This window comes from Empidonax traillii, unplaced genomic scaffold (genome assembly GCF_003031625.1).
Source record: "Empidonax traillii isolate 1590-97213 ecotype Southwest subspecies unplaced genomic scaffold, ASM303162v1 scaffold579:size954524, whole genome shotgun sequence".
Taxonomy (NCBI): domain Eukaryota; kingdom Metazoa; phylum Chordata; class Aves; order Passeriformes; family Tyrannidae; genus Empidonax; species Empidonax traillii.
The window spans coordinates 440,712-466,450 of record NW_020955772.1 but is presented as its reverse complement, the minus strand read 5'-3'; the positions used below and the strand labels follow the sequence as shown (position 1 = coordinate 466,450).

The 25,739-nt window shown below is 48.0% G+C and overlaps 1 protein-coding gene across 1 annotated transcript in view; it reads left to right on the top strand.

Moving 5' to 3' along the window:
* Positions 1–24,638, top strand: part of KDM5B (lysine demethylase 5B) — a 46,578-nt gene extending 21,940 nt beyond the window's left edge. The window contains exons 8-27 of the mRNA XM_027898085.1: positions 370–528; positions 1,053–1,172; positions 1,626–1,784; positions 2,239–2,420; positions 5,298–5,460; positions 6,474–6,593; positions 8,257–8,451; positions 9,009–9,190; positions 9,694–9,818; positions 10,094–10,244; positions 12,332–12,446; positions 14,165–14,520; positions 15,512–15,650; positions 16,434–16,613; positions 17,259–17,417; positions 18,328–18,813; positions 20,609–20,720; positions 21,804–21,958; positions 22,605–22,928; positions 23,728–24,638. Of these exons, the coding sequence (XP_027753886.1) occupies positions 370–528; positions 1,053–1,172; positions 1,626–1,784; positions 2,239–2,420; positions 5,298–5,460; positions 6,474–6,593; positions 8,257–8,451; positions 9,009–9,190; positions 9,694–9,818; positions 10,094–10,244; positions 12,332–12,446; positions 14,165–14,520; positions 15,512–15,650; positions 16,434–16,613; positions 17,259–17,417; positions 18,328–18,813; positions 20,609–20,720; positions 21,804–21,958; positions 22,605–22,928; positions 23,728–23,865 (3,720 nt within the window). The 3' untranslated portion in view covers positions 23,866–24,638. The remainder of the gene's footprint in view (positions 1–369; positions 529–1,052; positions 1,173–1,625; positions 1,785–2,238; positions 2,421–5,297; positions 5,461–6,473; positions 6,594–8,256; positions 8,452–9,008; positions 9,191–9,693; positions 9,819–10,093; positions 10,245–12,331; positions 12,447–14,164; positions 14,521–15,511; positions 15,651–16,433; positions 16,614–17,258; positions 17,418–18,327; positions 18,814–20,608; positions 20,721–21,803; positions 21,959–22,604; positions 22,929–23,727) is intronic.
* Positions 24,639–25,739: the final 1,101 nt, after the last annotated feature.

Here is a 25,739-nt window from a genome sequence, read left to right as displayed (position 1 = left end):
CTTCTGAGGCCACGTGGTCTCAGAGGGGACCAAAACACCTGAGCACACCAACAGGAGAAGGGTTTGGGAGCCCCCAGCAGGTGTTGGGTTATACCTGCTGAGGCCACAGTGCTGCTGATGGGAACTGTCCTGGCACTGAGTCAAGTCTTCTGGCATTTGGAAAAAAAAAATACACATGGAAAGGCTTGCAGCTCTTGTGCTCCTTCCTTAAATTACAGAGAGGAGTATTTAAACTTTTACAGGAGTATCTGGTGTTTGCTTGTCACATTTCCATGGCAGAGATAAAGTGGAACAACGAGCTTTGGGAAGCGTCACAGATGGGAGTTCCCTTCAGTGCTCCCATTCCCACTCTGGAATTTTGTGTTGCAGGTGGATTTGTACGTGTGTCTCCTGTGTGGCAGCGGGAACGACGAGGACCGGCTGCTGCTGTGCGATGGCTGTGATGACAGTTACCACACCTTCTGTTTGATTCCACCCCTCCATGACGTCCCCAAAGGGGACTGGAGGTGTCCCCAGTGTCTGGCTCAGGTAATCTGACAAACTGTTGGGCTGAAAGTTACTTTGTGGATTATTTTCAAGATCGATCGTGGGAATTAAAAATACAGTTTGTTGTTATTTAAGGTTGTGCAAAGAAAGTGATAAAGCTAAAATGAAGACTGGGCGTGTTTCAAATTGGAAAGCTGTCACTTAATGCCAAAAATTGGTGTGCCTTGGAAGAACATCTTAATTGGCACCTTTCCTCTGTGCCTAAAATTGGAGTCTCACTGGGTGCTTCAGTGTAGCGCTCCAAGGATCTTGTTCTGCATAGCTCTACTGCAGTAAGGAGAAATTAGACATATAAATTCATTAACGTTTATGCAGATTTATAAGTAAATAAATTTTGGAATTTGGTGAATCAAGCAGCATTTCTTCTGACCCTTGGGGCAGTGACTTAATTTCAGTGAGGTGTCCTGCCTTCTCACTCCTCATGTGCTGTGACAGTAACCCATTTGTGTAAATTATGAGCATAGTGTTGTATTAACACAGAAACAATGCCCTTTGCAATTTTGCAGGAGTGTAACAAGCCTCAGGAAGCCTTTGGGTTTGAACAAGCGGCACGAGACTACACCCTGCGCACCTTCGGGGAGATGGCTGATGCCTTCAAGTCAGACTATTTCAACATGCCAGTACATGTATGTTCCTGCCCTACTGTGATGCTGTTGGAGTTCATTTTGTGTGCTCGGTTGAAATAGAGATCTTTGGAGGGGGAGGGAAGAATTCTGATTTTTGAAGGGGATGAAATCCCAAATCAGACGTTCTCATTTACGCCAACCAATCCTGGTTCTGGCTGATGTCGTGGTTTTTTGTTCCACCAACTGCTTGTGCTTTTGTTTGTTTCTTCCCACTTTTGAAGAAGTGTCTCTAGGGAAGAGATCTCTGACTGTCACCCATTCCTGAGAGAACAGAGGAGCAGCATTTCCTGGAACCACGTCCCTGCTGTGTTTTTTTCCTCTTGTTGAAACAGTTTTGAAACGGGGAAAGGCCCCAAGCTAATGGAGGCTCCTTCCTGGGACAGCTTTGATGCACATTGTTCTTCTCTACTGATCTCCTCAGTACATACTCCTTGTTCTTCTTCTCACACCCAGATGGTCCCCACTGAGCTGGTTGAGAAAGAATTCTGGAGACTTGTCAGTACCATCGAAGAGGATGTGACTGTGGAATATGGAGCTGACATTGCTTCCAAGGAGTTTGGCAGTGGCTTCCCAGTTAGGGGTGGGAAGTTTAAAGTTAGACCAGAAGAAGAGGTAGGTCTTGGAGTTCGCTGGGAATGGTTTGTTGCAGTTTTTTTTGTTAAATAAGGCTCCTTGGTTCAAAGCACAATAATGGAACTGGTTTGCGAAGTGTTTGTTTTGAGTATCTGGCAGAGTATTTGAAAAAAAGAGTTATATCAGGGTTTTGAATAAATAAAACTTGTGGTGATTGGACATCCAACACCACAGGTTTATCCTAGTAGTTAATAAATAACTTCCAAACCAAATAAAACCAAATAAAAAGGGTCTCATTTTAACAAAGCAGGTCAGGTCAGGGTTGTGAAAGGGACAAAGACAATGAAGGATTTAGTCTTTGATTCATTGACCTGTTTCTTAAATTCTTCAGTTGGAAAAGGTCCTTTTCTTCTGTTGCTCTTTAGCAGTTTTACTTTCTTGGGCTTTTTACTTCCTGTTGTATGAACCTGCAACTGTTTTGTTCAATTTTCAGGAATACCTTGACAGTGGCTGGAATTTAAACAACATGCCTGTGATGGAGCAGTCTGTGCTTGCTCACATCACTGCAGACATCTGTGGGATGAAATTGCCCTGGCTGTACGTAGGGATGTGCTTTTCCTCTTTTTGTTGGCATATAGAAGACCACTGGAGCTATTCCATTAACTATCTGCATTGGTGAGTTTGAGGAGTAAACCCAGCCTGGGAAACAATCTCCCTTTCCTTTCCCCTTCTGCTTCTTAATTAGCAGACTAAAACCAGATTCAGAGAGCTCAGCCAGAGTAACCATTGCTGGCCTGTCCCAGCAGGGTTAAATTTGACAGTGTAATTCCTACACTGATTTGCTTTTGGACAAGAGGTCATATTTTGGAAAGAGACATCCATTCCCAGTTTTAAAAATCCATGAGAGATGCAGCAGATACTCCATCAAGTGTTTTATTATGCTCAATGTAAACTAAAAACCATGTGAGTTTTTTTTTTTTTTTTAAGAAATCATCTTAACTTCAGCTAACAACTCAGACCCAGCATGTTTTGTCTGTTAGATGGATCATGCTGTCATAAATCCTCTCATCAAGCCAGCACTTGTCAGGTGTAATCAGGTCAAATCTTTGCCATCTCTTTGATATTCTAAAGAGATTGAATTTCTTGAACTTCTCACCTTACAACAGCTTTTCTGGAGTCTGGATTATTCTTGCCACTCTTCCTGAAACCTCTTTTCCCTCAAGGTCTTGTTCACGTGAATGGTAAAACCACCTCCCAGCTGCTGTTCAGTGGCTCCTTTTTGGTTGGTTATTCAGTTGCTGCTCCTGGAAATTGCTGCTGCTGTAGGGCAGTCCAAGAGCCAGTGACTTAATTCACTTGCCTTCGTGGTACTTACTGTTACTAAACCAAATGTTTGAGTGAGGGTAAGTAAAGCAGTGACAGGATTACAGGGTAAAAAGGATCTTCCTTGTCATGTGTTGCTGCTTTTTCCCCTCCCTTTGTCTGGGTCTTCAGTCAGGCTGAAAACTGGGGGCAGGAGAGGAGTTTGTTTGCAGTACAACCTGCATTTCTTCTAGGAGAGCTTCACTCACTGTTCTAGAATGACTTTATGCCCTCCATAATGTGCCCCAAATTGCAGTAGTGTTTGCAGCAAGGCCAGAAAGGTTCCTCAGTGTGTTCACGTGCATGTACACACACATGATTCACTCAGATACATGTGAGAGTTTCCTGACCTTTTTTCAATTTATTTATCCTCTGGCAGGAAAGTCCTTTGATATCTTTTCATTTGCAGGTATTCTTCTGTATTCCCCTTCACTGCAGAGGTTTAAATCTGGGGTTTTAGCCTGTTGGAGAGGGATGTGCAGTTGAGGTTAAAGCTCTTCTTGGCCAGAGCAGTTGGTCTGAACAACCTGCTGCTGCAAACTCTGAAGACTCCAGAAGTCAGGACTGGTTCCTGGCAAATCCTAGGAATGGTGTGTCCATCCTCAGTGTTCCCACGTGCCGTGGAGGAGCTCCCACAGGCCCATGTCCTGGTGCAGCACTGGGAGCAGCTGATCCCAAGTGACCCGGTCCTGCAGGACCCTGAGTCCTGTGTTAGTTCTAGAAATGGTAAAAGGAGAAAAAAACAAATCTCTGCTTCTGAAGAGGCTTGGAAACTCATAAATAAGATGTCAGTCCTGGTCAGAGGAAGAACTGCCATTGTTGCTGCTGGTATTTCTCCAGGCAGGATGTGGGGCAGTCAGGTAGCAGTGCAGAAGGAACTATCACCTCCATCCACCTGCAGTGTGCTGGTCTGTAGGGCTGGCACCTCAACACCTCAGTACAATTGTCTCTCTCTCTCTCTCTTACCTGTTCTCCTGAGGTCCAGAGACAGCCAGTTCCAGTATCCTGGTCCAGGTTTAGCCCAGTTCAATCTGCTGTCACTCATTCCTGGGTGCTGACACACATCAAGGAGCAGAACTAACTCTTGACTAACCCAGTGTTGGGTCTGGACACAGGAGGGTTTTGAGTTGCATGTGTGGCTGGTGTGCATGAATCTGTGGAGTTGTTCTGGGACAATGCTCAGGTCCAAGGCTGCAGTTATTCCTGGATGGTGCCCAGGTCCAAGGCTGCCTGGTGATTTAACACTCCATAACAACTCTCCGTGGGATAGCAGTGTAAGTGCCCCCTCCACAGCCCATCCTGCTGGCTTTCCTCTTCCCAACACAGGGGCTGTGTGAATACAGGGATAGCAGGGATAGGGATGGGCTTCCTAGGGGTGAGGGATAGGCTTCTGGATTCACACTTCACTCCTTCCTTTTGGAATCCTCCCAATTGCATCATGATTAAGGGGTAAAAAAAGAACACTGTTGGGTCAGTTTTACTCTGCCAGCTCCTCAGGAGTCTGGGATAAGGTGATTTGCCTGTTTTCCTTTCTAAAGACCTTTTCTAACCTCATTCTCTATAAGGCCCTGAAGGCATTTTCATCTCAGTGCTGCAGTGAGCCAGTGCCAGTGTAAGTCTGAAAGAGTATCTGCTGGAACACATCTGCATCACCTTAATTTTCTCATCTGGCTTGCTTTGGGTTAAGCTGGTGCTAAAAGTTCTTTTTTTTTTTCCTCCTCTGGATATGGATTTTTTTTTTTTCCCCTTGAGGTCTTTTGCATAATTTGGAAGTTTGATTTCTACTTCCTCTGTGTTGCTTCTATGGCAGTTAAACACAAGACAGAAAGAACTGGCTTTGGTTGTTAAGCCCAAGAGGGAGTTTAAGTGTTCATGGGAAAAGACAAGCAGCTTATGCTTTGAAATTGTGCTGAAATCAGCAGAACTTCGGTGAGAACTTCTTCAGACTTTTTCCCCCACCCTAGAATATTTGAAGTACCTGCTCAGAAGCGTAGGCAGTTAAAAAACAGGTCTGGACGAGAGGGACCTTTGTAAAATATGAAGATTCAGGAAGGTACAGAACCTTTGCATTCCTTCCTGGTGATGTGCCCTTCTTTTGACGTGGTGTGTTTTTGAAGCAGAAGACTTGAAAAAAAAAAAAATGTAACTTAAAGATTGCTTATATTTTAACTTTGTTTAATAATCTTGCAGGGGGGAGCCTAAAACGTGGTATGGAGCCCCAGGGTACGCAGCTGAGCAGCTGGAGGATGTAATGAAGAAACTTGCTCCAGAGCTATTTGAGTCCCAGCCAGATCTCTTGCACCAACTTGTCACCATAATGAACCCCAACACTTTGATGGCCCACGGGGTGCCTGTATGTGTCGGACTCCTGTGCTACTCCCCAAACCCAACCCTCTTTTGATTGGAGCTCAAAAGCTGATAATTGAAGCCACTTTTATTACAGAGATGGTGTGGTGGTTTCCTTGTGTGTGCTGCATCTTCCTTATCCAAGTAAAATGTGCCAGTGTGAACAGATGGGCAGTGGAATCATTGCCTTTGGAATTGACTGGCAGGCTCTTCTCTGGAGATCCATCTTGGATATTTCTATTTCTGTGTCTCAGCTGGAAGGTTTAGGCTCAACCTTTGGAACAATGGCAGGAGCTCTTGTGTGTCTGTTCAATCAGACACCTTTTTTTTTTTATTTGCACAGAGTTTCTGTCAAGGGCCCAAACCCCATTCTTCCTTTATTTGTCATCCACATCCTCTTATTTTTCCTGGATAAGTCCTTAGGTATTTAAAAAACATTTTTTTCATCAGTTTCCATCTTATTCCATACTAGATTATTCATGGGAATTATGTCCCTTTACAACTGAATTGGCTTTTGACGAGCTGACCTTGGGACTTAAAAGGAAAATCTGGAAAAAGCAGCAAAACTTTTGGTGTCCCCTATGCTTTGAAAGCCTCCAAAATGGAATGATGCAGGAAGACCCACCTGCTTGCATGCTGACTGTGTAGCCCCAGCAGAGTTAGATTTACAGCAATATGAACTTCAAAGTTCCCAATTTCTCTTCCCCCTTCAGCTGCACTTTGGAGAGAGCTGGATCTGTGCTAACCCCACCCCTGAGCACCTGCACAGAGGCACTGAGGTGCACCAGGCCCAGGCAGCCGACTCAGAGCTGTTCACAGTGGGGGTGTGGCTGAGTGGAACCCTTTGCTTCCCGGGGTTTTACACGTGCTCTGTCACCAAATCCAAGTTGTGATTCTCGGCCTTAACGGTTTAAAACGCTCCAAAGTCCTCACAGAAGTTACTGTGAGGAGTTGGAAATCCTTGTTCTCCTTGCAGCTCCGTTTAGGTGGTGCCTAACACTGCTCTGTCTGTCCTCCCAGGTGTACAGGACCAACCAGTGTGCTGGGGAGTTCGTCATCACCTTTCCCAGAGCTTATCACAGCGGCTTCAACCAGGGCTTCAACTTTGCTGAAGCTGTCAACTTCTGCACTGTCGACTGGGTACGTTCCAAACCAGTTTTTTTTCCCCCTAAGTGAGCAGTTCCAAACCTGTTCTTAGCTGCTTGTACGGCTCTGATTTACTGCTGATGCACAAATCTAGGCCACAGATCAGAAGGAGCCCTTTCCTGGCAGTGGGATGTTCGCTGAAGGCGTTTCTGTCATGCTCTGAACTGTGGGTTTCCTCTGCTTCCAAAGATTTGGTTTGGAGTTGGACATCAGGAGCTTTTGCAGCAGGAGGGAAGCACGGCCCTGTGCATGCCTGGAGGACGAGACACACCAGTGCTCCTGGAGTCTGCTCCTTTTTGTGTTTCAAAAGCTGGAATGAAATTTCCCAGTTTATTATACTGGGAATTTTTCTAAGAGGCACTTTCTGCAGCTGGAAACCAAATTCAACATGGATATGTTTTCTGCTTTAGCTTCTGTGATAAAATCAGGTGACACATGTAACACACATGAAGAACAGTTAAAGACCTTGATAGTCCTCTTGGGCAAAAAAATAGGAATTGCATCTGATGTGAGAGCATCCTCTTGGATAGCAGAGGTGCTGTAGGGAAAAACATTGCAATGAGGAGGGAGCAGAAAGTTCTCAAGTTCAAACAGAAGGTTTACAGACCAGTACTTCATTCCCAGTAAGCTTCACTCAGCTCACTGAAACAGCAGAGATGGGCACACGTTGCAGTTATGAGGTCACAGTTATTGAATAAGTTCTTTGTCTTTTTTTAAATATGCACAAATGGAGGAGAGTTGCTCCAAAGTTACAAGCAACTTTTCCTTCCCAGCAGATGACTCAGACACACAGTGTTGTCTGATCTCAGAAAGATCCTCTGAGGCTTCTGATATTTCAAGTTGCTCCTCTCCTGATTTTTTTTTTTCTCCCCTCTTGGCTATTTGTAAGCGTAGCCCAACTGAGAGGGTTGTTAGACTTAAAAAACATCACTTAGAAGAGGGAGATGACTTAATATTGCAAGAAAACTTCCTGCACTACAACTGTGCTCATGTGGCAGTTGTTTGGTTTGGTTTTTCCTCTTGCCCTCCCATGAGTTTCATTCTGGACTTGCACAAAACCCTGCTGTTCCCTGAGCATCATTATCTGCCTGACCTTAAAATAAAGCTGGGAGTGACCTGCCCAGCTCATGGTGAATTGTGTGCTCTGCCTGCAGCCAGTTAGGGACGTGAGTAGTGCCCAGAGTCAGCAGTTTCTGCTGCTGCAGCACAGTTTATGTCCCCATAAACCAGCCATGCCAGGGAGAAGAAGGCCCAGCGTGCCCTGCACCTGCCTGGGATGGGACATCCCTCGAGTGGTGGGAGCAGGACAAATGCCTGTACTTGTCCTTCTGATGCTTCCCTGGCCTCTGTGTGTTTTTATCTTGGGTCTTCTGTGGTTCAGTGATTTAGTTGCCCTTAATTACAGCCTCTCCAGAGAGGACACCCCCCCAGCTGCACAACTCACACCCCCAGAGGCCTCTGGCGAGAGCCACGAACATTCCTGGTGTGCACAGCTCGGTGTCTCGATTTCTCTCAGTTTACACTCTTACTTTGCTGCAAGAAAGATTTGTCTTGGCCTTTCCCTGGGATAGTTTGTGATCAGTAACATGAAGAGTTAGTGCCTTAATGTCACATTTCCAAATGAACCCCCCCCCTCAATGCGCCATCTGTCCCGCAGCTGCCCCTGGGCCGCCAGTGCGTGGAGCATTACCGGCTGCTGAACCGCTACTGCGTCTTCTCCCACGACGAGATGATCTGTAAAATGGCTTCCAAAGCAGATGTTCTGGACGTGGTGGTGGCATCTACGGTCCAGAAAGACATGGCCATAATGATTGAAGAGGAGAAGAGGTTGCGGGAGAAGGTCGATAAACTGGTGAGTTGTTGGAAGAGAATAGTTTGGGTTGGAAGGGATTTAAAAGCTCATCTCATTCCACCCCCCTGCCATGGGCAGGGACACCTCCCACTAGACCAGGTTGCTCCAAGTCCTGTCCAACCTGGCCTTGAACACTTTTAGGGATGGGATTTATCATAATGAATGAAGGAACAGTTGAAACAGTGATGTGAGGACATGCTGATACTTTCACTGGTGAATCAGTGGCTTAGAGGTGCATAGTTCCTTCCTGAGTCATGAATTTCTGAGAACCACCTGGCTAAAGAATCATTTATTGTGCACCTTCTTTTAGCACCTGCCCTTTAATATTGTTCAAATGTTGCTTTTAAAGTAATATTTCTCCTTTCAGTAACGTAGTCAGAAAAGCTGTTTTTTTCATTAACCAAAATTTCTGTCTCCCTGGGTTTAATATCTCATTTCCAAAAACTTCATTATTCCTTTGATAAATTTAGCTTCTGATGTTTTGGCTTGGAATAGTCAACTCTTTGCAACAGTCACCTCTTTGTTAGGCTCTGAAGTGATGTAACCCTCTCTTGCAGGGGGTGACCGACTCGGAGAGGGTGACATTTGAGCTGTTCCCCGATGACGAGCGGCAGTGTCTGAAGTGTAAAACCACCTGTTTCATGTCAGCAGTTTATTGTCCCTGTAAACCTGGGTTGTTGGTGTGCTTGTACCACGTCGATGACCTCTGCTCCTGCCCCACCTACAAATACAAAGTGGGGTAAGCTTGAGATAGCAAATAATGCCCTGATGTGAAGTTACTACTGTCTGTGTAGGTACTGTGGTTTGGTAAACTGGTGCTTGCTTTGCTGTCAGTAGGGCTGGTTTCTGTTTCAGTGCTTTGCAAATCCAGTGCCCCCATAACAACAGATCAGTTTTGTGCTCGCACACAAAGCCTCTTTCTCTTCAGCATTCAGCTCTTCTTGCTCTGTAATGGCAAAAATTGCTGGCTAAGTTAGTTTGCATTTTTTATTTATAGCAACAAGGTCATTGTCCCTCATATCCAGTCCTTGCCAGGACATATTGTTTTGCTTTTCAGAGCTTTCCTTCCTGTTGTCAGCTCTCCTTTGCTGTTTGTCCTACATGAACGGAGCTTTCTTTAAGAAAGTTTCACAGTTATTGTCCTGCTGAAATCGCTTTTGGAAGTAATTGCAACGTTGAAATTGTCTCAGGAAGGACGTGGTGTGGTTGTAGGTCTCAAATTGAATTCTGTGCTGCCTGCAGGTACCGCTACACCCTGGAGGAGCTGTACCCGATGATGAACGCGCTGAAGATGCGCGCGGAGTCCTACAACGAATGGGCTTCCAACGTCAACGAGGCCCTGGAGGCAAAAATTACCAACAAAAAAAGTGAGCATCTTAACCTGCTGTCTGCAGCACACAACCTAAAAGGGCTGATTTTTCAGTTTTTTGGTAGCAACTTTTTCCTTATGTGACAACCAAAAGAAATCATTTTGTCATTTCGTGTTCTAAAGTATTTCAGGTGTTACAGTCCCAGAAATGATGCTGTCTCTGTGTGACGAGGCTGTAAATCCCTTTGACACAAAATAAAACTGGAGTAGAAATAGAAACCTGGAAAATCCGTGGCAAAGGGAGACTTCTTAACTTAATGTCTTTCCCAACAGGTCTGATCAGTTTTAAGGCTTTGATAGAAGAATCAGAAATGAAGAAGTTCCCGGACAACGACCTGCTGCGACACCTCCGGCTGGTGACGCAGGACGCTGACAAATGTGCCTCGGTGGCCCAGCAGCTGCTGAACGGCAAGAGACAAACCAGGTGAGTGTCACTGCGTGTCTGCAGCAAAACTGAGGCACCACAGGTGGGTGTCAGTGGCCAGTGATGGACTCCAGTGGCTCTGCAAGACTTAAAAATTGGAGGAATCTCTCTGTCTCCTTTGACAGGGAGATTCACCTTTACTGCGGGTAATAAGTTAAAAACATCCTGAGCTTTCAGATCTTTCAGATCTCTTCCTCTGTGTTTGACAGTTGGGCAGTAAATTTACTCCAGTGTTCCCTGAAAGGAAAGAATGGTGTGGTACAAAGACAAAGTCATAGCCAGCAGGATACAGTCCACTTATCTTTGTGTTGTGGGGACTATAAATCTGTCCATAGTGCAGGTGTCATTGTATTCATTACTCTCTGTGTTGTGGAAAAATGAAGTGCCTCAACTCCCTGAGCTGCTGCTGGTGGGAATGTTGCATGAAAGCTCTGGAAAATACCTGCTCTTTATATTGAATCTTTTAGACAGGTTATTTGCTCAAGAGATTTGAAGGTAAGGCAGTGTTTGAGTAACATGTCCTTTATGAACTGTCTGCCTGGTCCTGCTGGCACTTCCATGTCTGAAATGAGTTGAAAAGAGCCAGAAGAACAGAAGGCTGAGGCCAGATCTCCTCATTGCATGAGTCTGGTTGTGCCTGTATTGATGTGAGAGCCTTTCTCTCAGGATCCACAAATTACCATCTTCTGCTGCACATTCTCCACCCATGTGCAGAATCCCAGACTGGTTTGGGGTTAGAAAGGGCCCTAAAGATCACCTTGTTGCAGCATCTGCCATGAGCAGGGACACCTTCCACTGGACCAGGTTGCTCCAAGCCCTGTCCAACCTGACAATTTTCACCCATTTTTGCTGATTTGAATAACATGTGTTCTCCCTGTCCATCTCCTTCCCTTTCTAGGCCTCATGAAACTTGTTCTGCCCCTCAGTCTGCAAGAGTTTAGAGACCTTGTGCTTGGAGATCTTTGTGATTAATAACCCCAGATGGATGCGGGGTGGCTTCTGTCTGGCTTTTTCTTAGGCTCATGTATTTTCATGTAAATAAATATTTGTGTATTTAAAAACTTGTGCCTTTCCCTGGAAGATACTGTAGAGCTTCCACAGCAAACAAAGCACACTGTAAGGAAAACTGTGTTGTACCTGAGACTTTAAATTCATTCTATGGTTCAACTGACCGTGGGGTTTTGAACTCCCAATGTGATCCTGTGTATCCTTTAAAAAGACTTATTTTTAACCCAGAATGGTAAATTAAAATTAATTTAATAGTGTTCACATTCCAGTCGTGCTGGCACATCCTGCTGGGCTGTTGTTCTCCTCTTTTGTGTAAATGACACGTTGTGGATTCAATTGGAGCCAGCATTGTAAGGGATCTCTTTCCTTTTCTGTTCAGGGTTCTCAGGCCTCGTTAACAGTGGCTTGAGTTTAGAGAGGTTTTTAATATTGGCCAGTTTGTTAGCACTTATAAGCCACTCATTTGATCCAAAGCTTTGAGATAAAAATAAAAGTGCTGATTTCAGCGTGGAGAGGATTTTTCAGAAGTGCCTACACGACCCATCAATATAAAACCCATTCAGAATTGGGATTTGTTCTCTTTTGGTGTGGGCAGGGGCAGAGCTGACTACAATAGCTGTTGCAACATAACTGAATAGTTTGTCCACAGTTGCTTTGTGTTCTGGAAAAAGGCCTAATTTTATTCCATAATAACCAGTGCCCTTCCAAGGCTGAGTAGTTGTTCCAGAATCCCATTTAATAGGAGTGTTTCAACAATAGCTCATTCTGCAGTGGCAGACTGAGGTTTCCCATGGATGTGAGCCCTGGGCTGCTTGGGTGCTTGTGAATATTCTGTTACTCCTCAGTAAGGCCTGACTGACACGAAATCATGAGCAGATGTTAAGGAATCAAAAAAATCCCGGATCTTTTGGGCTGGGAGGAAGTTTAAAGCTCATCTCATTCCACCCCCTGCCACGGAAAAGGATGCTTTCTGTAGCCCAGGTTGCTCCAAGCCCCATCCAACCTGGCCTCGAAGTTCAGATGTTTTCTCTCTGTTGTTTTTCAGTGGTAACTAGGAAAGCTGAACTGTGTCATTGCAGATACCGCTCTGGAGGGGGGAAATGTCAGAACCAGCTGACGGTGAACGAGCTGCGGCTGTTCGTGAGGCAGCTCTATGCCCTGCCCTGTGTGCTCAGCCAGACACCACTGCTCAAGGTAACTGGGACATCCTAGGGGAGAGAATGTGAGCGTTTGTAGGGATGGATTTGCACTGCATCCATCTCCTGTCTCACTGTTTGCTCCAGGAATTAATTCCTGTGCACAGGGGAGTCAGGAACAGAGCTCTGACCCGCTGGTGTTCATGGGCAGCAGATTTTTATCCTGCACAGGGCAAATCAAAGTGTTAGTGTTGTATAAAGGAGTGCAGGAGAAGCATCAGGATGACCTGGACAACTACAGGTTAAAAGTTTGAGGTCAGTTAACTGGTCTTGAGAGAAACCAGGTTAATGTGAGAACATTCAAACTCCACAGTACTCTGAAGGAGCTCTGTCTTATCACCTTCCTTCTTTGTTAGTCCAGAATCAGCTCTCTTATAATCTTGTAATTAGATCCCTCCTTGTGTTCTCAACCCACATTCCAGGAAACCCCACAGATAACTCCAGCCAAACCCAGCCCAGGCTGCCCAAATCTTTGCTCGAGCAGAGAGCGTGCTGCTGTCAGGGAGCCAGGTCACCGTGTCCCCCACGCAGCTGCTGCTGTTTCCGTGCTCCCCAGATGATCAGCCCTCAGACAAGCTGAAAGTAATTCAAAATTTCCCTTCAGAATTTGCCAAAATGTTGCATATCACACTGAGGATCAGATTTGATCCAATCCTATTTACAGTTATTTGTTTATAGCACTGGAGCTGTGAAGTCCTCTTGCCGGTTGAAAAGCAGAAGTTTGGAAATTCCGGGCATGCAAACAGTTCCTCTCCATCTGGCATTCCTGAACAGGGAAATAGCAAACACATATGGTCAGGGTGTTCCTTTGTATCATCCTCAACAAACCTCAATTATATGGAGTCATGTAAATTATGCTGTTGATGTAAATGACCAGCAGTAACTGGAGATGGGTTCACAATTTAATCTGTCTCTTTAAAAGGCTTTATTCCATGCTGGGGGAGGCTGCCCACCCTGGGAAACAGTCTTGCTGGCAAGATGCCAAGGTGTCAGCTGTGAGGGAAGAGCTTCCTGCAGGAACAGCATTTCCAGCAGTACTGGGAGCACTGGGCAGGATGCTCCATGCAGAGTAATCCCAGCCTCGGCCATGGAATTGCTCTGGATGACTGCCCCCTAACCTGGACAGTCCCCTAACTGTCCCCTAACCTGCAAACAGCCCCAGAGGTACCTTTTGGGGTAATCAGCTGCAAAGTGTGTGGAGAGAGAAGGAATTGCAATGCATGAGAGAGTAAAATGCCTGTGGCTCACTGGCACTGTGGGCTGAACTCAAAAACCTTAACAGTGCAGCAGAAACGAATCCCAGAGCATCCCAGTGTTCTTTAAAGCCTTCATAATCCTCACTTTTCTGTTCCTCAGCTGCCTGAACCATTCCAGAACAAAGCCAGACAGCAGCACTCGTGGCACACTCCATTTCCCTTTAGATTGTTCTTCCCAACCCTCTTTCTGTCACCTGTCTCAGCTCACAGGAGTTGGGGGTGGAATTCCCTTGCTCTGGGATACTCGAGCTTGTGGCCATGTTCTGTGTGAGGAGTTGCTGTGTGTTGAAGACACAGTTGAAGTGTTCCAGCCGTTGGGATAATTTGCCACATGCAATGTGTGTGTGGCAGCGGGGTGTTTGCCAGGAGCCTGCACTCCATGGTTAACCTTGCACTTCCACGCTTAAGTGCCTTGGCACTGGATTTTCCCCCAATTTATTGTTGCACTTGTGTATTTCAGGACCTCCTTGACCGGGTGGAAGCTTTCCAACAGCAAAGCCAAAAACTCCTTTCCGAGGAAATGCCCAGCGCTGCGGAGCTGCAGGAGCTGCTGGACGTCAGCTTCGACTTCGACGTGGACCTGCCCCAGCTGGCCGAGCTGCGGACGCGCCTGGAGCAGGCCCGCTGGCTCGAGGACGTCCACCTGGCCTCCTCAGACCACAGCTCCCTCACCCTGGACGACATGAGACGCCTCATAGACTCGGGGGTGGGATTGGCGCCGTACCCGGCCGTGGAGAAGGCGATGGCCAAGCTGCAGGAGCTCCTCACCGTGTCCGAGCACTGGGATGACAAGGCCAGGAACCTGATCAAGGCCAGGTAGAGCTAAATCTCAGTGTTGCGTTTTGGAGTTCAGTGAGCTGATGGAAGTGCCGTGACTCCTGAAGAGGCTTCATCCAGTTCACAGCAGGAAGGGACAGGGCTGGAGAAGGAGGATGAGGCATGGAGTCATTTTGGTTGCCTTGCCGTGGTTTTGGTGCTCCACCATCATTATGCAAATTCTCCTTTTACCACAAGGAAGGCGGTTTAAGATGCTTCTTCCTTCTTTTCCACCTTCTTCCCCCACCCAGTGCCAGGCTGGAGGATGTGAGTCCAGATGGAGCTCAGATTTGTACCACCAACGGGTAAAATTTTATAGTCCATGTAGGGCTATTTCTAACTAACAAGGAGGAGACTTTTCCATATTAGTTGGTGCAGGGGAGAAGGAAATTGGCCAAATACATTCTTACTAAGAAAAATTTTCTTGTTGTTTTGACCTCCTGATTTCTAAAGAAAAATGGGGGTGCTGCAAACTTGTGTGCCAGGTTTTTCCCCTCCAGATTCCTGACTTTTCTTTGTATTTTTTTTTTTTTAATTTTGCCCCAGCCTCATATTTATGAAAGTGTGGGAGTGTATCTTACCCACTACTAACCACAGTGTTTTAAAATAACCTAATAGAGCACAGAGCTGACTAAGCTTGCGTTTAATCTCAAATATTGAGCTGTGTTGTGTTTTGTACCTTTCTAAAACCACAAAATCAAAATGGGAAGTAGAGAAAAGCCAAATTTTCAGGGGTTTAACTTTCTAAAGCAGAATCTTTCAGCTGGTGCTGGTTTTGGTGAGTGTTTGAGAATCCAGAGGGTTCTGTCATTCAAAAGTTAATAAAAGGTAAATCTTCCTTGAGTCCAAATGTGGGAATGTTTCTGGTAGGAACCTGGAGCAAGCCCAGGGCTGGACATAACACCATTATTTGGTGTGACCCTCTGATTTTAATGGCCCTGGTGAGCAGAAGAGCAGCCCCCTGTAATGCAGCATCTGTTGTGCCCCCCAGGCCCCGGCAGTCCCTGAGCAGCCTGGCAGCAGCCGTGAAGGAACTGGAGGAGATCCCAGCCTACCTCCCCAACGGAGCGGCGCTCAAGGACGCCGTGCAGAAGGCCAAGGACTGGATGCAGGAGGTGGAGGCTCTGCAGGTACATGGACTGTGCTCGTGGCTGCTGGGCAGGGACAGTGACAGGTCTCCAGAGCCACCCTCTGCACCCTGGAGTGCTCTCTGGGGCTGCAGACCCCGGGTGTGCTCTGAGTTTTCATCACCTGTGCCATCTGTTCCCTCGGCCCTGGTGCAGGTACACTCACTGCCCTGATTTCTGCTTGGTTCTGCACTGGGTCTGTGCTCCTTCACCTTTGCAGCCAACTGCAGTAAAATCTGTAAAGGAGCTGTTAGCAAAAATCTCAAGTTAAAAAGATACTATATTATGGCACTTGACCTCAAGGTCAGTTTTGCTCAGTAACATTTCCCTATTAATCACATTTTTGTGCCACACTGAGGTACAGTCTGGTGATACAGAAGTGGTTCCTGGCTCAGCCTTGCGAGTGCTTGAGCCAGAGGTCAGTTGGGACTGCCCAGATCAGGCCAGGGTGGCACTGAGATAGCCCTGATTTCACATTTTAATATAAGTTGCCAAATACTTTTTTATATTTTCATTTGTCCTCGTGTTTTTTCCATAAAGGAAGTGTGTTCTTCCTTCCACCCCCCGATGTGGTGTTAGTTTTGTCTGTGTAGTCTGACTGACTCACAAGCAGCACAAATGTTGGATGAACAGCTGTGGATGTTAAGCTGTTTGAGTTGACTGAGGTGTTTGAGCAGGAAATTAATTTTTACAAGCTCTACCTTCAGTTCAGTGAGTGGCTGCTGGGACTCAGGGCAGTGCTCTGTCCTGTGTACATCCAGGATTTCATAATTTACAACCCTGCAGGTTGGGGGCCGTGTGCCTGTGCTGGACACGCTGGCAGAGCTTGTCACGAGAGGTCGATCCATCCCAGTGCACCTGGATTACCTGCCGAGGCTGGAGGCCCTGGTGGCCGAAGTGCAGGCCTGGAAGGAATGTGCAGCAAACACCTTCCTGTGTGAGAATTCTCCTTATTCCCTTCTGGAGGTAAGAGATCCCAGCTTAAGATTTAGCTCTGCTCTGTTCTTCTCAATCCATAGCTAAGGAGAGCAGGCAGTGCCAGTGTCTGACATCTCCCATATCAGTATGGGAATACTGACAGGTCTGTGGCACTGGATTTACTCCAGGCGTCAGGCCGAGGTGCAGGTGTGCAGCTTCACACCTGCCCCATCCTGCTCAGGCTCGCTGTGAGGCTGTAGCGGTGTTCACTGCCCCTCTGCTTTTGGAGGGGGTGGTGTCACACCTGCAGTCCTTGAGCAATCCACACTCTGCCCTACCCCGAGCCCCTCTGACCCCCCCAGTCCTCCTCTCCCATCAGGACAGATGGGAATGCAGGGCAGCCCCTGGAATCTCTGTCATTTTTCCAGGGTTTGCAGTTGTTCAGCCTGCTGGCTGTCTCGATGTACCAGCAGTCTGGGTGAATGCAGGGGTGTTTGGGTCTGGCCATTTTATAAAACTGAAGTTTCAACCTTCCAGCTTTACCCACCTTCCAGATAACCTCATCCCAGCCCCTCGGATCTTTGATGGAATAAGTGCAGGAACTCCCGTTCTCACCAGTCTCCTGTGGCTGCGTTAGGGCAGGGCAGTGCATTAGGAGCACTGGAGTTGTGACCCTGCCGTTCTGCCCCTCAGGTGTTGTGTCCCTGGTGTGACATCGGAATGCTCAGTCTGAAGAGGAAGCAGAAGAAGCTGAAGGAGCCAGTGCCAAGTGGCAAGAAGAAAAGCACTAAGCTGGAGACGCTGAGTGACCTGGAGCGGGCGCTCTCCGAGAGCAAGGACACGGCGTCCGCGGTGCGTGGCCCAGATCTTTTCCAAATGGAGCTGCTTCTGAGTTCCTTGAGTCCTTGTTTCTGTTTGCCCCACTGTGCTTGTTTCAGACTTCCCAAAATTGCTTTCAGTGGAAATGATACGTGTTGCTTTGTGCGTGAGGCAGCCCCACAGTGTGCCAGGCAGTGCCTGTAGCCAAGCAGAGCACAGGAAAATAAAAAATAGAGACCTGTTTTCCCCCACCATATCTAAACCTTATTAAAGATGGGGTAGGGTTTGCCCAAGTCTGATCCTTTCAAAGAACACCATAACCCAGCACCATTTATAATTAAAACTAACACTCTGAATAATGAAAGGAAAACCTCATGTATTATGGAGTCACTAAAACACTGCTCTGCGTGGAGCAGACTCAGTGACTGGTGGGGAAGGGCTTCCTCCCAGCAGACCTATTGCAGAGCCTCCCCTGTGGTCAGGTAATGAAGTACTGTGGGTAACGAGCTCAATAGATGGGGTTTGAATGTAATTGTCCCTTTAATGTGGGACATTTAAGTTTTGACCCATGGCAACTACTTAAAGCCTGTACATGCATTGTTTTTGGCCTCCCTTGTCTGAAGGCCAGAGTTGGAGCCAGCACCAGCTGGGACAGGCAGAGAGGGGATCGGGAGCTATTTTATTACAAAGGAGTGAGCTCTGGATCTCTGGGCCTCGTGAGAAAATGGAAGGGAACTGAAGTCACCTCGCTGCACATCCCACCTGCACATCCCCACCACTGCTGCAGTTCAGAGGCTGAGAGCCCTGGAGGCCTTACGGGGGTGTGAGGAGTGTAGGAACGGTCCGGGACTGTGATTGGAGTGTCTGAAGTGTGATGGAGCGGAGGGCACCCGGTTTGTAACGAGCAGTGTTCCTTTGGGGATGACCTTTGGATCCCTTTCAGATGGCCACTCTTGGAGAAGCCCGGCTGAGGGAGATGGAGGCGCTGCGTGCCCTGCGAGCGGCGAACGAGGTGAAGGTGCTGTCGAGCGAGGAGGACGCCGAGCTCAAAGTGTGTCTGTGCCAGAAGGAGCCGGCTGCCCCCATGATCCAGTGTGAGCTCTGCAGGGGCTTCTTCCACACCGGCTGCGTTTCGGTGCCCGGCGCCTCGCAGGGACCCCGCGTGTGGCTGTGCCCGCACTGCCACCGGTCCCAAAAGCCGCCCCTCGAGAAGATCTTGCCGCTCTTGGCCTCCCTGCAGCGCATCCGCGTCAGGCTGCCCGAGGGGGACGCCCTGCGGTACATGATCGAGAGAACTGTGAACTGGCAGCACAGAGCACAACAAATGTTGTATTCAGGGAATCTCAAACGCATCCAGGACAAAGTTGGCTCAGGATTACTGCACAGCCGGTGGCAGCCCTCAGCGGGCCAGCTGCCGGAGACAAACAAGGTGAGGCTGGGCTGGGCTTCCTGGGGTCAGCCAGGACGGGCTGTAATGCTGCTCTGGCTTTGGGTTCAGTGCAGATCCCACTGAGGCAGGTGGTTTGTGCCCTGCTTTACAGCTGCAGGGAGCTGGGTCCTGCTGTGCCCGTTAGCCAGGATGTGTGTGTGTGTGTTCCAGCAGCAGCTTCCAGTGTCCCCTTCTGCAGGAGTCCAGGAACAATTCCTCCCTAAGAGCCTGTTCACCCCTCTCTTCCTCCAGCTCCTGTGCTCTGCTGTGACACCACTGACGACAGAGCTGCTGGAGCTGTTTCTGGAGTGCTCATTATTCAATTAGTCTTTATATTCAGTTCTTACAAGTATTCAAAGAGAGTTTGAAGTGTTGAGGATTACAGAGGCACGAACCGTCCTGTGTGTTACCAGCTTGGCTCTCGGACAAGGTTGCTTTTAACAAAGTATTTCATCCCTTACTGCTCCTCTTCCTCCTCACTTCCATCAGCCCCCTCCCAAGCTGAATATTCTGCTTGTATTGCTGAGTTGAGCCACAGCAGCTGTTTCAGATGGAGTCATGAGGGAGTTTGTCTTCCTCCATTAAAGATCTTTCAGCAGGAAGTGCAGGAAAAGAGGGAAAGGGGTTAAACATCTTTCCTGAGATAACAAATACAGAAAAAGTCAGAAATAAAAGCTCTGTGCTGTAGAAAGAACATGAAACACCCCAGTATGGAATGCACTCTGTTGCTTTTACTTTCTGATTGAAACACCTTAGTTTTGCTAGTCCAGCCCAGTTACAATTAGGCTGTTTTTGTGTTTTCATGTTCAGTTGTGTTAAAGCACAAAACATGCCCCATATGCCCGAGGGGGTGTTACAGCTGCTTCTCAGTCACCCAGCTGTACCAATGGCTTGTGGGAACCAAATTTTTCAAGCAGGAAAGTCTAGATTTAGAAATTAAAATTATCTTTAGACAACTGAGAGAATTTGTCTGGTCATTTAGGTCTGGAAGTATCTTTTTACCAGATCAACTATTGTAGCTGAAAAGAACAGGCTGGGATTTGGGGAGCGGGAGTTGATGTTTGGGCCTGAAATGGAAACAGAGAGTTTAGTTTTATTAGCACAGTGGTATTAGCTGAGCATGGAACCATGAGGTTCCTCCCACCCAAGAGCAGTTTTTGAGGGGTGTGGATCTCAAGTCATTTCACCTCCCAAATCAGGGTCTCTCTAGCTGAGCTAGTCCAGGTCCTTGTGACTGCATTTCCCAAATCAGAGGTCCCTGGGAAGCTCAGTAGAAGAGCATCTGACCACGTGCACCAGCCTGGGTCCCTCTCTGTGCCTGAGCCAGGGACCCTTCTGGAGCCAGCGGTGCTGTGGCAGGACAGGGGAGGCGCCTCCCGAGCTGCCTCAGCACAGCTGGGAGCTGAAATTTCAGTTTTGATGGATTTGAGGTGGTCTGGACAATCCAGTTCCTCAGCATGGCTGGCTGTCCTGTTCCAGTTCTGTTTTCCCTCTCATCTGGGCTAATCCAACCCTCACTTCCCCAAGAGAAAGCTCTTCACCGTAACCACTGGGCTTGGGCTGCTTTGGCATCGGCCAAAATGAGGAATGTGGAGCCTCTGGGTGAGTTTGAACAGTTCACTGGAAAGCAGCTGTGGGAACTGAAGAGACCCAGATTCTGCAAGGGGGCCCAGGCACTTGGGTTGGTGAGGTAGAGGGTGTTGTGGAAGGCACCTGGTGAGGTGCTGGTTCTATCACAATTATTCCAAACTTCCAATCCCACCTTTAGCGAAACGATCTGCCTTTTGTTTTCTAGGTGTCCCAGACAATTGGAGCAATGTCATTCTCCATGCCTCATGACTGGGATAACAGAACCATCTATTTGCATTCTCCATTCTCGACAGGACAGCACTGCATCCCACTTCATGGTTTGTAATCTTCACTTTGATTTGGGGTTTTTTCCCCCCTCCCTTCCTTTTTCTTCTCTGCGTTTGGTGTCCTGGTCACCAGGAAATGGCTGAGCAGTCAGCACATCTGATGGTTCCTCCATCCCCTGACAACTTGGGAGCAGCTCTGGCAGAGGGGGTGCCTTGCTCAAGGGTACCAATTTCCCCCATGTGATGAAAAGATGTGGCACAATGGGACAAGAGGTACGAGGAGAGGTGGCACCTTCCCACATGAACAGCTCACCACGGGCTGTGGCCCCAGCCCAGCTGCAGGAGGGGGAAAGGAGGGGACAGGCTCTGCCCCCTCCCCGCCTCAGACTGTGTGGGTTGGACTAAAACAGACACCATCATTTGATCACTGTTAAAGAAGTTGTTAATAATTTCTTGCCTCCTGGTGCATAATGCTCGAGGGGCACAAGTCTTACCTTCAAGCTTTTAAGTCAGTGCAGCTCAGTGCTACACAAGACATATCAGCATAATGTCACAGTTCACAATCAAATAAAGCGGTTCTTGTGTCACCAGGTTTATTTTTCAGGCCATTTTTGAGTTGTACTGTATTAAAAAGCTGTTATTTGCACTATAATTTTGATATCCTCAGCTGGAACTGGAGCTGGCAGCAGCAGTGGGTGGTGATCATAGAGCAGGACTCACTTGCCAGGCTCATCTTCTCAGCTTTCCTTCCTCTGCTGTCCTGGCTTCACTTACAGATCTCAGTCAGTTTGTTCAGAAGTGAGGGGACCATCACACTCTTGTAGCTCCAGAAGCAGGAGAAGTTGCCAGGAATGATGGCAATGGCTTATCCTTGAACCAGCAGGAAATGGGAGCATGGCAGGGTGCTGAGCCACAGTGCAGGAACTTCTGTGCAAGCTTTTATCTTTCCTTTTAACCCTGCTGTTAAAAAGGAGCAGTCAAGAGGGAACAGATAAGAGCTGATTCATACAGTTTTAGATTTAAAGCCTCTCACCATTTTTTAATGTGCTACCAGAGAATTTTCATTATCTGTGCAGTTCTCATCAGTGCTGGCACTGAGGGATCCCTGTTCTCTCTCCCTGTCTCTCCCACCAGTCATTAGCACCGAGCTGGATGAGCTGATGATGGAGGCCCAGCTGCTGCAGGTTTCTCTGCCTGAAATCCAGGAGCTGTACCAGGCCCTGTTCACGAAGCAGAGCCCTGCTCTGCAGTCAGAGCAGAGATCACCAGGGGCACCCACAAACGAAAAGGTAAGTGTCCAACAGCAGCACTGGGCTGGGTCACTCTGGGGCAGGGGCTCTGCCTCAGCCCATGAGCTTTACAGGGGTTTGTGGCTGCACTTCCATGAGAATGCATTTTCCTTGTTCAAAAGGAATCAAGAAGTTGACAACAAATTGGTTACAAATTACTGAGTGTCATTTGTGGCCTGATACATTTTTGAAATTCGGATCTGCTTTTCGTGGTCACTCTGTTCTTTAAATACATCTCTCCTGGTTTCATAGAATTGCAGAATCCCAGACTGGTTTGGGTTGGAAGGGACCTTAAAGCTCATCTCATTCCACCCCTGCCCTGGGCAAGGACACCTTCCACTAGCCCAGGTTGCTCCAAGCCCCATCCTGGCCTTGAACACTTGGCTCTTGTCCTGTGTGGAGGTTTTCCAAGGGAGCTGCCGTGGAAGCTGTGGGCTCAGAGGCAGGAAATGAGAGTAGCTTTCTCTAAGTTCTGTCCCTGGGACCTGACCCTGCCCTTGGCTCCTCTTACACATCCCAGGCTGCTGAAAAGGCAGCACTGTCAAACACTCCCCTTAAGCCTATTCCGAAAATCAGGGTTATGGAATAAAAGGCTAATGGGTGTTAGTTGCATTCTTACAACCTTGCCACACTGTCTGTCCAATAGAACGAGTGTTGCCGAGGCAAAAAGGAGGGGATGAGTTACATGGAGAGAAAACTGAAGCGGCGCTTTGAGAGAGAGACCTTCTGCGGTGAGAAGAGAGCGAGAGTAAAAAAGATGAGAACACCCAGAAAGAAGAAACTGAAACTGAGTCACCCAAAGGATCTGTGCAGTAACAAACTGGAGAGAGAGCGGGAGCGGCTCCTGGAGCTGCAGCGTTCCAGCGAAAGCCACTTGGTCCCCTCAGACGTGTCATCCGAGCAGGAGGACTCCGAGGATGAGGATGCCATCTGCCCTGCCCTGAACTGCCTCCAGCCCGAGGGAGAGGAGGTCAGTACAGGCAGACCCACACCGGTGTTCCAGGGGCTGGGATCTGGGACAGGGAACTGCCTGGGAACTGCTTGACGGCAGAAACGCTGTTGGTGAGGGTAACCCAGGGCTGGTGTCTGTGTGGCAGGACTGATCCTTCCTGCTCCTGTGGCTGGGATGGACAGGGCTGATCCCTCCTGCTCCTGTGGCTGGGATGGACAGGACTGATCCCTCCTGCTCCTGTGGCTGGGATGGACAGGACTGATCCCTCCTGCTCCTGTGGCTGGGATGGACAGGGCTGATCCCACCTCTCCCTGCTCCTGTGGCTGGGATGGACAGGACTGATCCCTCTGCCCCTGCTCCTGGGGCTGGGATAGGTAGGACAGATCCCACCTCCCCTGGAGCAGCTGTGCAGCATCAGAACATCTGCGTGGAATGGGATGGGAGAGGTGGGGCTGTGCAAACACCATGTCCATCCCTGCTGTTGGGATACAGGTGGTGGTGGGGGAGCAGTGCTTTGGGTTTTGCACAGGCCCATCCAGGCTGGACATGAAGGAGAGGGACAGCCCCAGGTGTCTGGGAGGGCCATGGAAAAGTTGAATCCGTGGTAGCTGGGGAAGCAAGAGTGGGGATAAGAGGGGGTGTGCCCTGCCCACAGCTCCAGAGAGCAGTGAGCAGGTGAACGCCCAGCACCAGGCAGCTGTGGGACAGGACATTTCTCACTCATTTACGTCGACCAGGAGCCTCAGAATGACCCAGAGGTGCTGGGGGGGGATTATTTCCTGGTCCTGCTCTGAACCCCATGTCTGTTCTTGGCCAGGTCGATTGGGTCCAGTGCGATGGCAGCTGCAACCAGTGGTTCCACCAGGTGTGTGTGGGCATCTCTCCTGAAATGGCCGAGAAGGAGGATTACATCTGCACCAGCTGCACAGGGAAGGACTCGCAGTATCGGAAGTAAAACCCCCATAAACCGTTCAGGACTCGAGTAAAGAAGGTTCTCCCAGTTTTCCAGTTAAGCCACAGGGGCTGGTTTAAAAAACCAGATTGCAAATGGTGCTACTTCTATCCTTATGGGATCATTTTCCAGAACTCAAAAAAAACCAATTTTTGACACTTTTGTATTTTCCCTTGATCTGTTTGTGGTTGTTGAGGTTTGAGATGCTGACTGTTTGCAGGGGTTTCCACCGATTTGGAAGGCATTTGACACTTGCACCTTTTACTGTACAGCATTCAGTTACCTCTCTGGGATTTACCGGCGTATTTAATTCAGCTTGGTTTGGGTGCAAAAAAAAAAAAAAAAACCAACAAAACAAACAAATAATAATAAAAAAAAAACCCTGCACCATGAATTTTCCAATAATCCTCTTTTGAGGAAATCCCTGTTTACTCTGTTAACTCTTTGGAGACTTTAGTTTTTTTCCACTTTGTTTTTTCGTAGACTAGGTTTATTTATCTGAGCAATAACTTCTATGTCTGGTTTCAGTGACTGGAATGACAATTGAACAGCGTGTTGCTTCTAGCATTGGTTGGTGTACAGACAGCAAATGTTAGATCCTCGTGTCACTGAGGGCCCTGTGATGTAGAAGACAGGAAAAAAAAAAAATCTGTAAAGTAATTGCCACAGCTGTATTTTGGCTTTCTCCTTTTTTGGGTAGCTTGTATCAAATGTTGCAGTTTATATTGTGGAATAAACCCCTGGTTATGTTATAAAATTAAATGTTGGTGTTTTTAGAGAGTTTGAAATGCAGTTTTATTTTCCTCTGGATCCATGCTGGTTGCATCAATGGGTTCTCTCGGCCAACAGAAATTCATCTTCCAAAACAACCATGCAGATGCCTTGTTGTTTCCTTACCTCCCTCCTCTGCTCAGGTTTGGAAGGAGAAGGCAGGTCAAAATATTAATCACACCAAAAAGAAAAAAAAAACTTCCTCAAGTTTTTTACGAAGCTTTTCCAGAGCTGAATTTATTTGCAGGTTGAGCGAACACAGGATTTGAAAGCACAGTTTGGGACTTGGCAGGGGTGGGAATGGGGGTTTCATGCAGGAGGCAAAGGTTTGTGGGGCAGCTCCTCCTGCCAGCCCTGCCCAGCTGGGTGGAAGGAGAGACCTCCCCCCGCAGCCCAGACTGGTGGCCACAGAGCCTGGGCTGGTGGCCACAGTGACCTTCCCTGTGGCCCACGGTGAGCTGGCTCTGCAGAGCCCAGGCTGTGGCTCCCTTCAGCCTGCACAGAGCCTAAAACCTGAGGAATAAGGACATCGCTGGAATGGTTCTGCACCCAAAATCCTTTGGGGAGCAATCACTGCTGCAGAGCACAGCTGGAAATGGCCTGCCTGGTGACAGGGGTGTGGCTCTGAGGCCTGCCAGAGGTGGAACTTGTGGAGCCCTGGGAGATGGGAGGGCAGAGATCGCTGTCTGTGTGACATCCTGTCATCACCAGAACCCTGGGGGGGTTTGTCTCCCCTCCACTCCTCACCAAGAGGAATTTGCTGGTAAGTTTTTTCCCCTCCTGGTTTTAGCCCTTTTCCCGTGCGCAGGAAGCACACGGAGTCGCTGGGTGGGGCAGAGCCTTGGAGCGTCTGTGGCTGATGATGTCGTGGTGGGTCTGTGGATGGGATCAGAACTGTGTAGGAATTCGGTCCCCCAGGGATTTGGGTTGGGTTTGGTTTTTTTTGTTTTTTTTTTTTAAACATTGTTCATTTTTTAACTGTTGAAGGAATCTTCAGCCTGGCCCAGATGATCCATCTGAAAGCTTTGGGGTGGGGGAGACAACTTTAAACCCACGTACTTTAGTTGTGTCTGTTCTTCCAGGGTGTGACTGGTCCTTTTTATTTA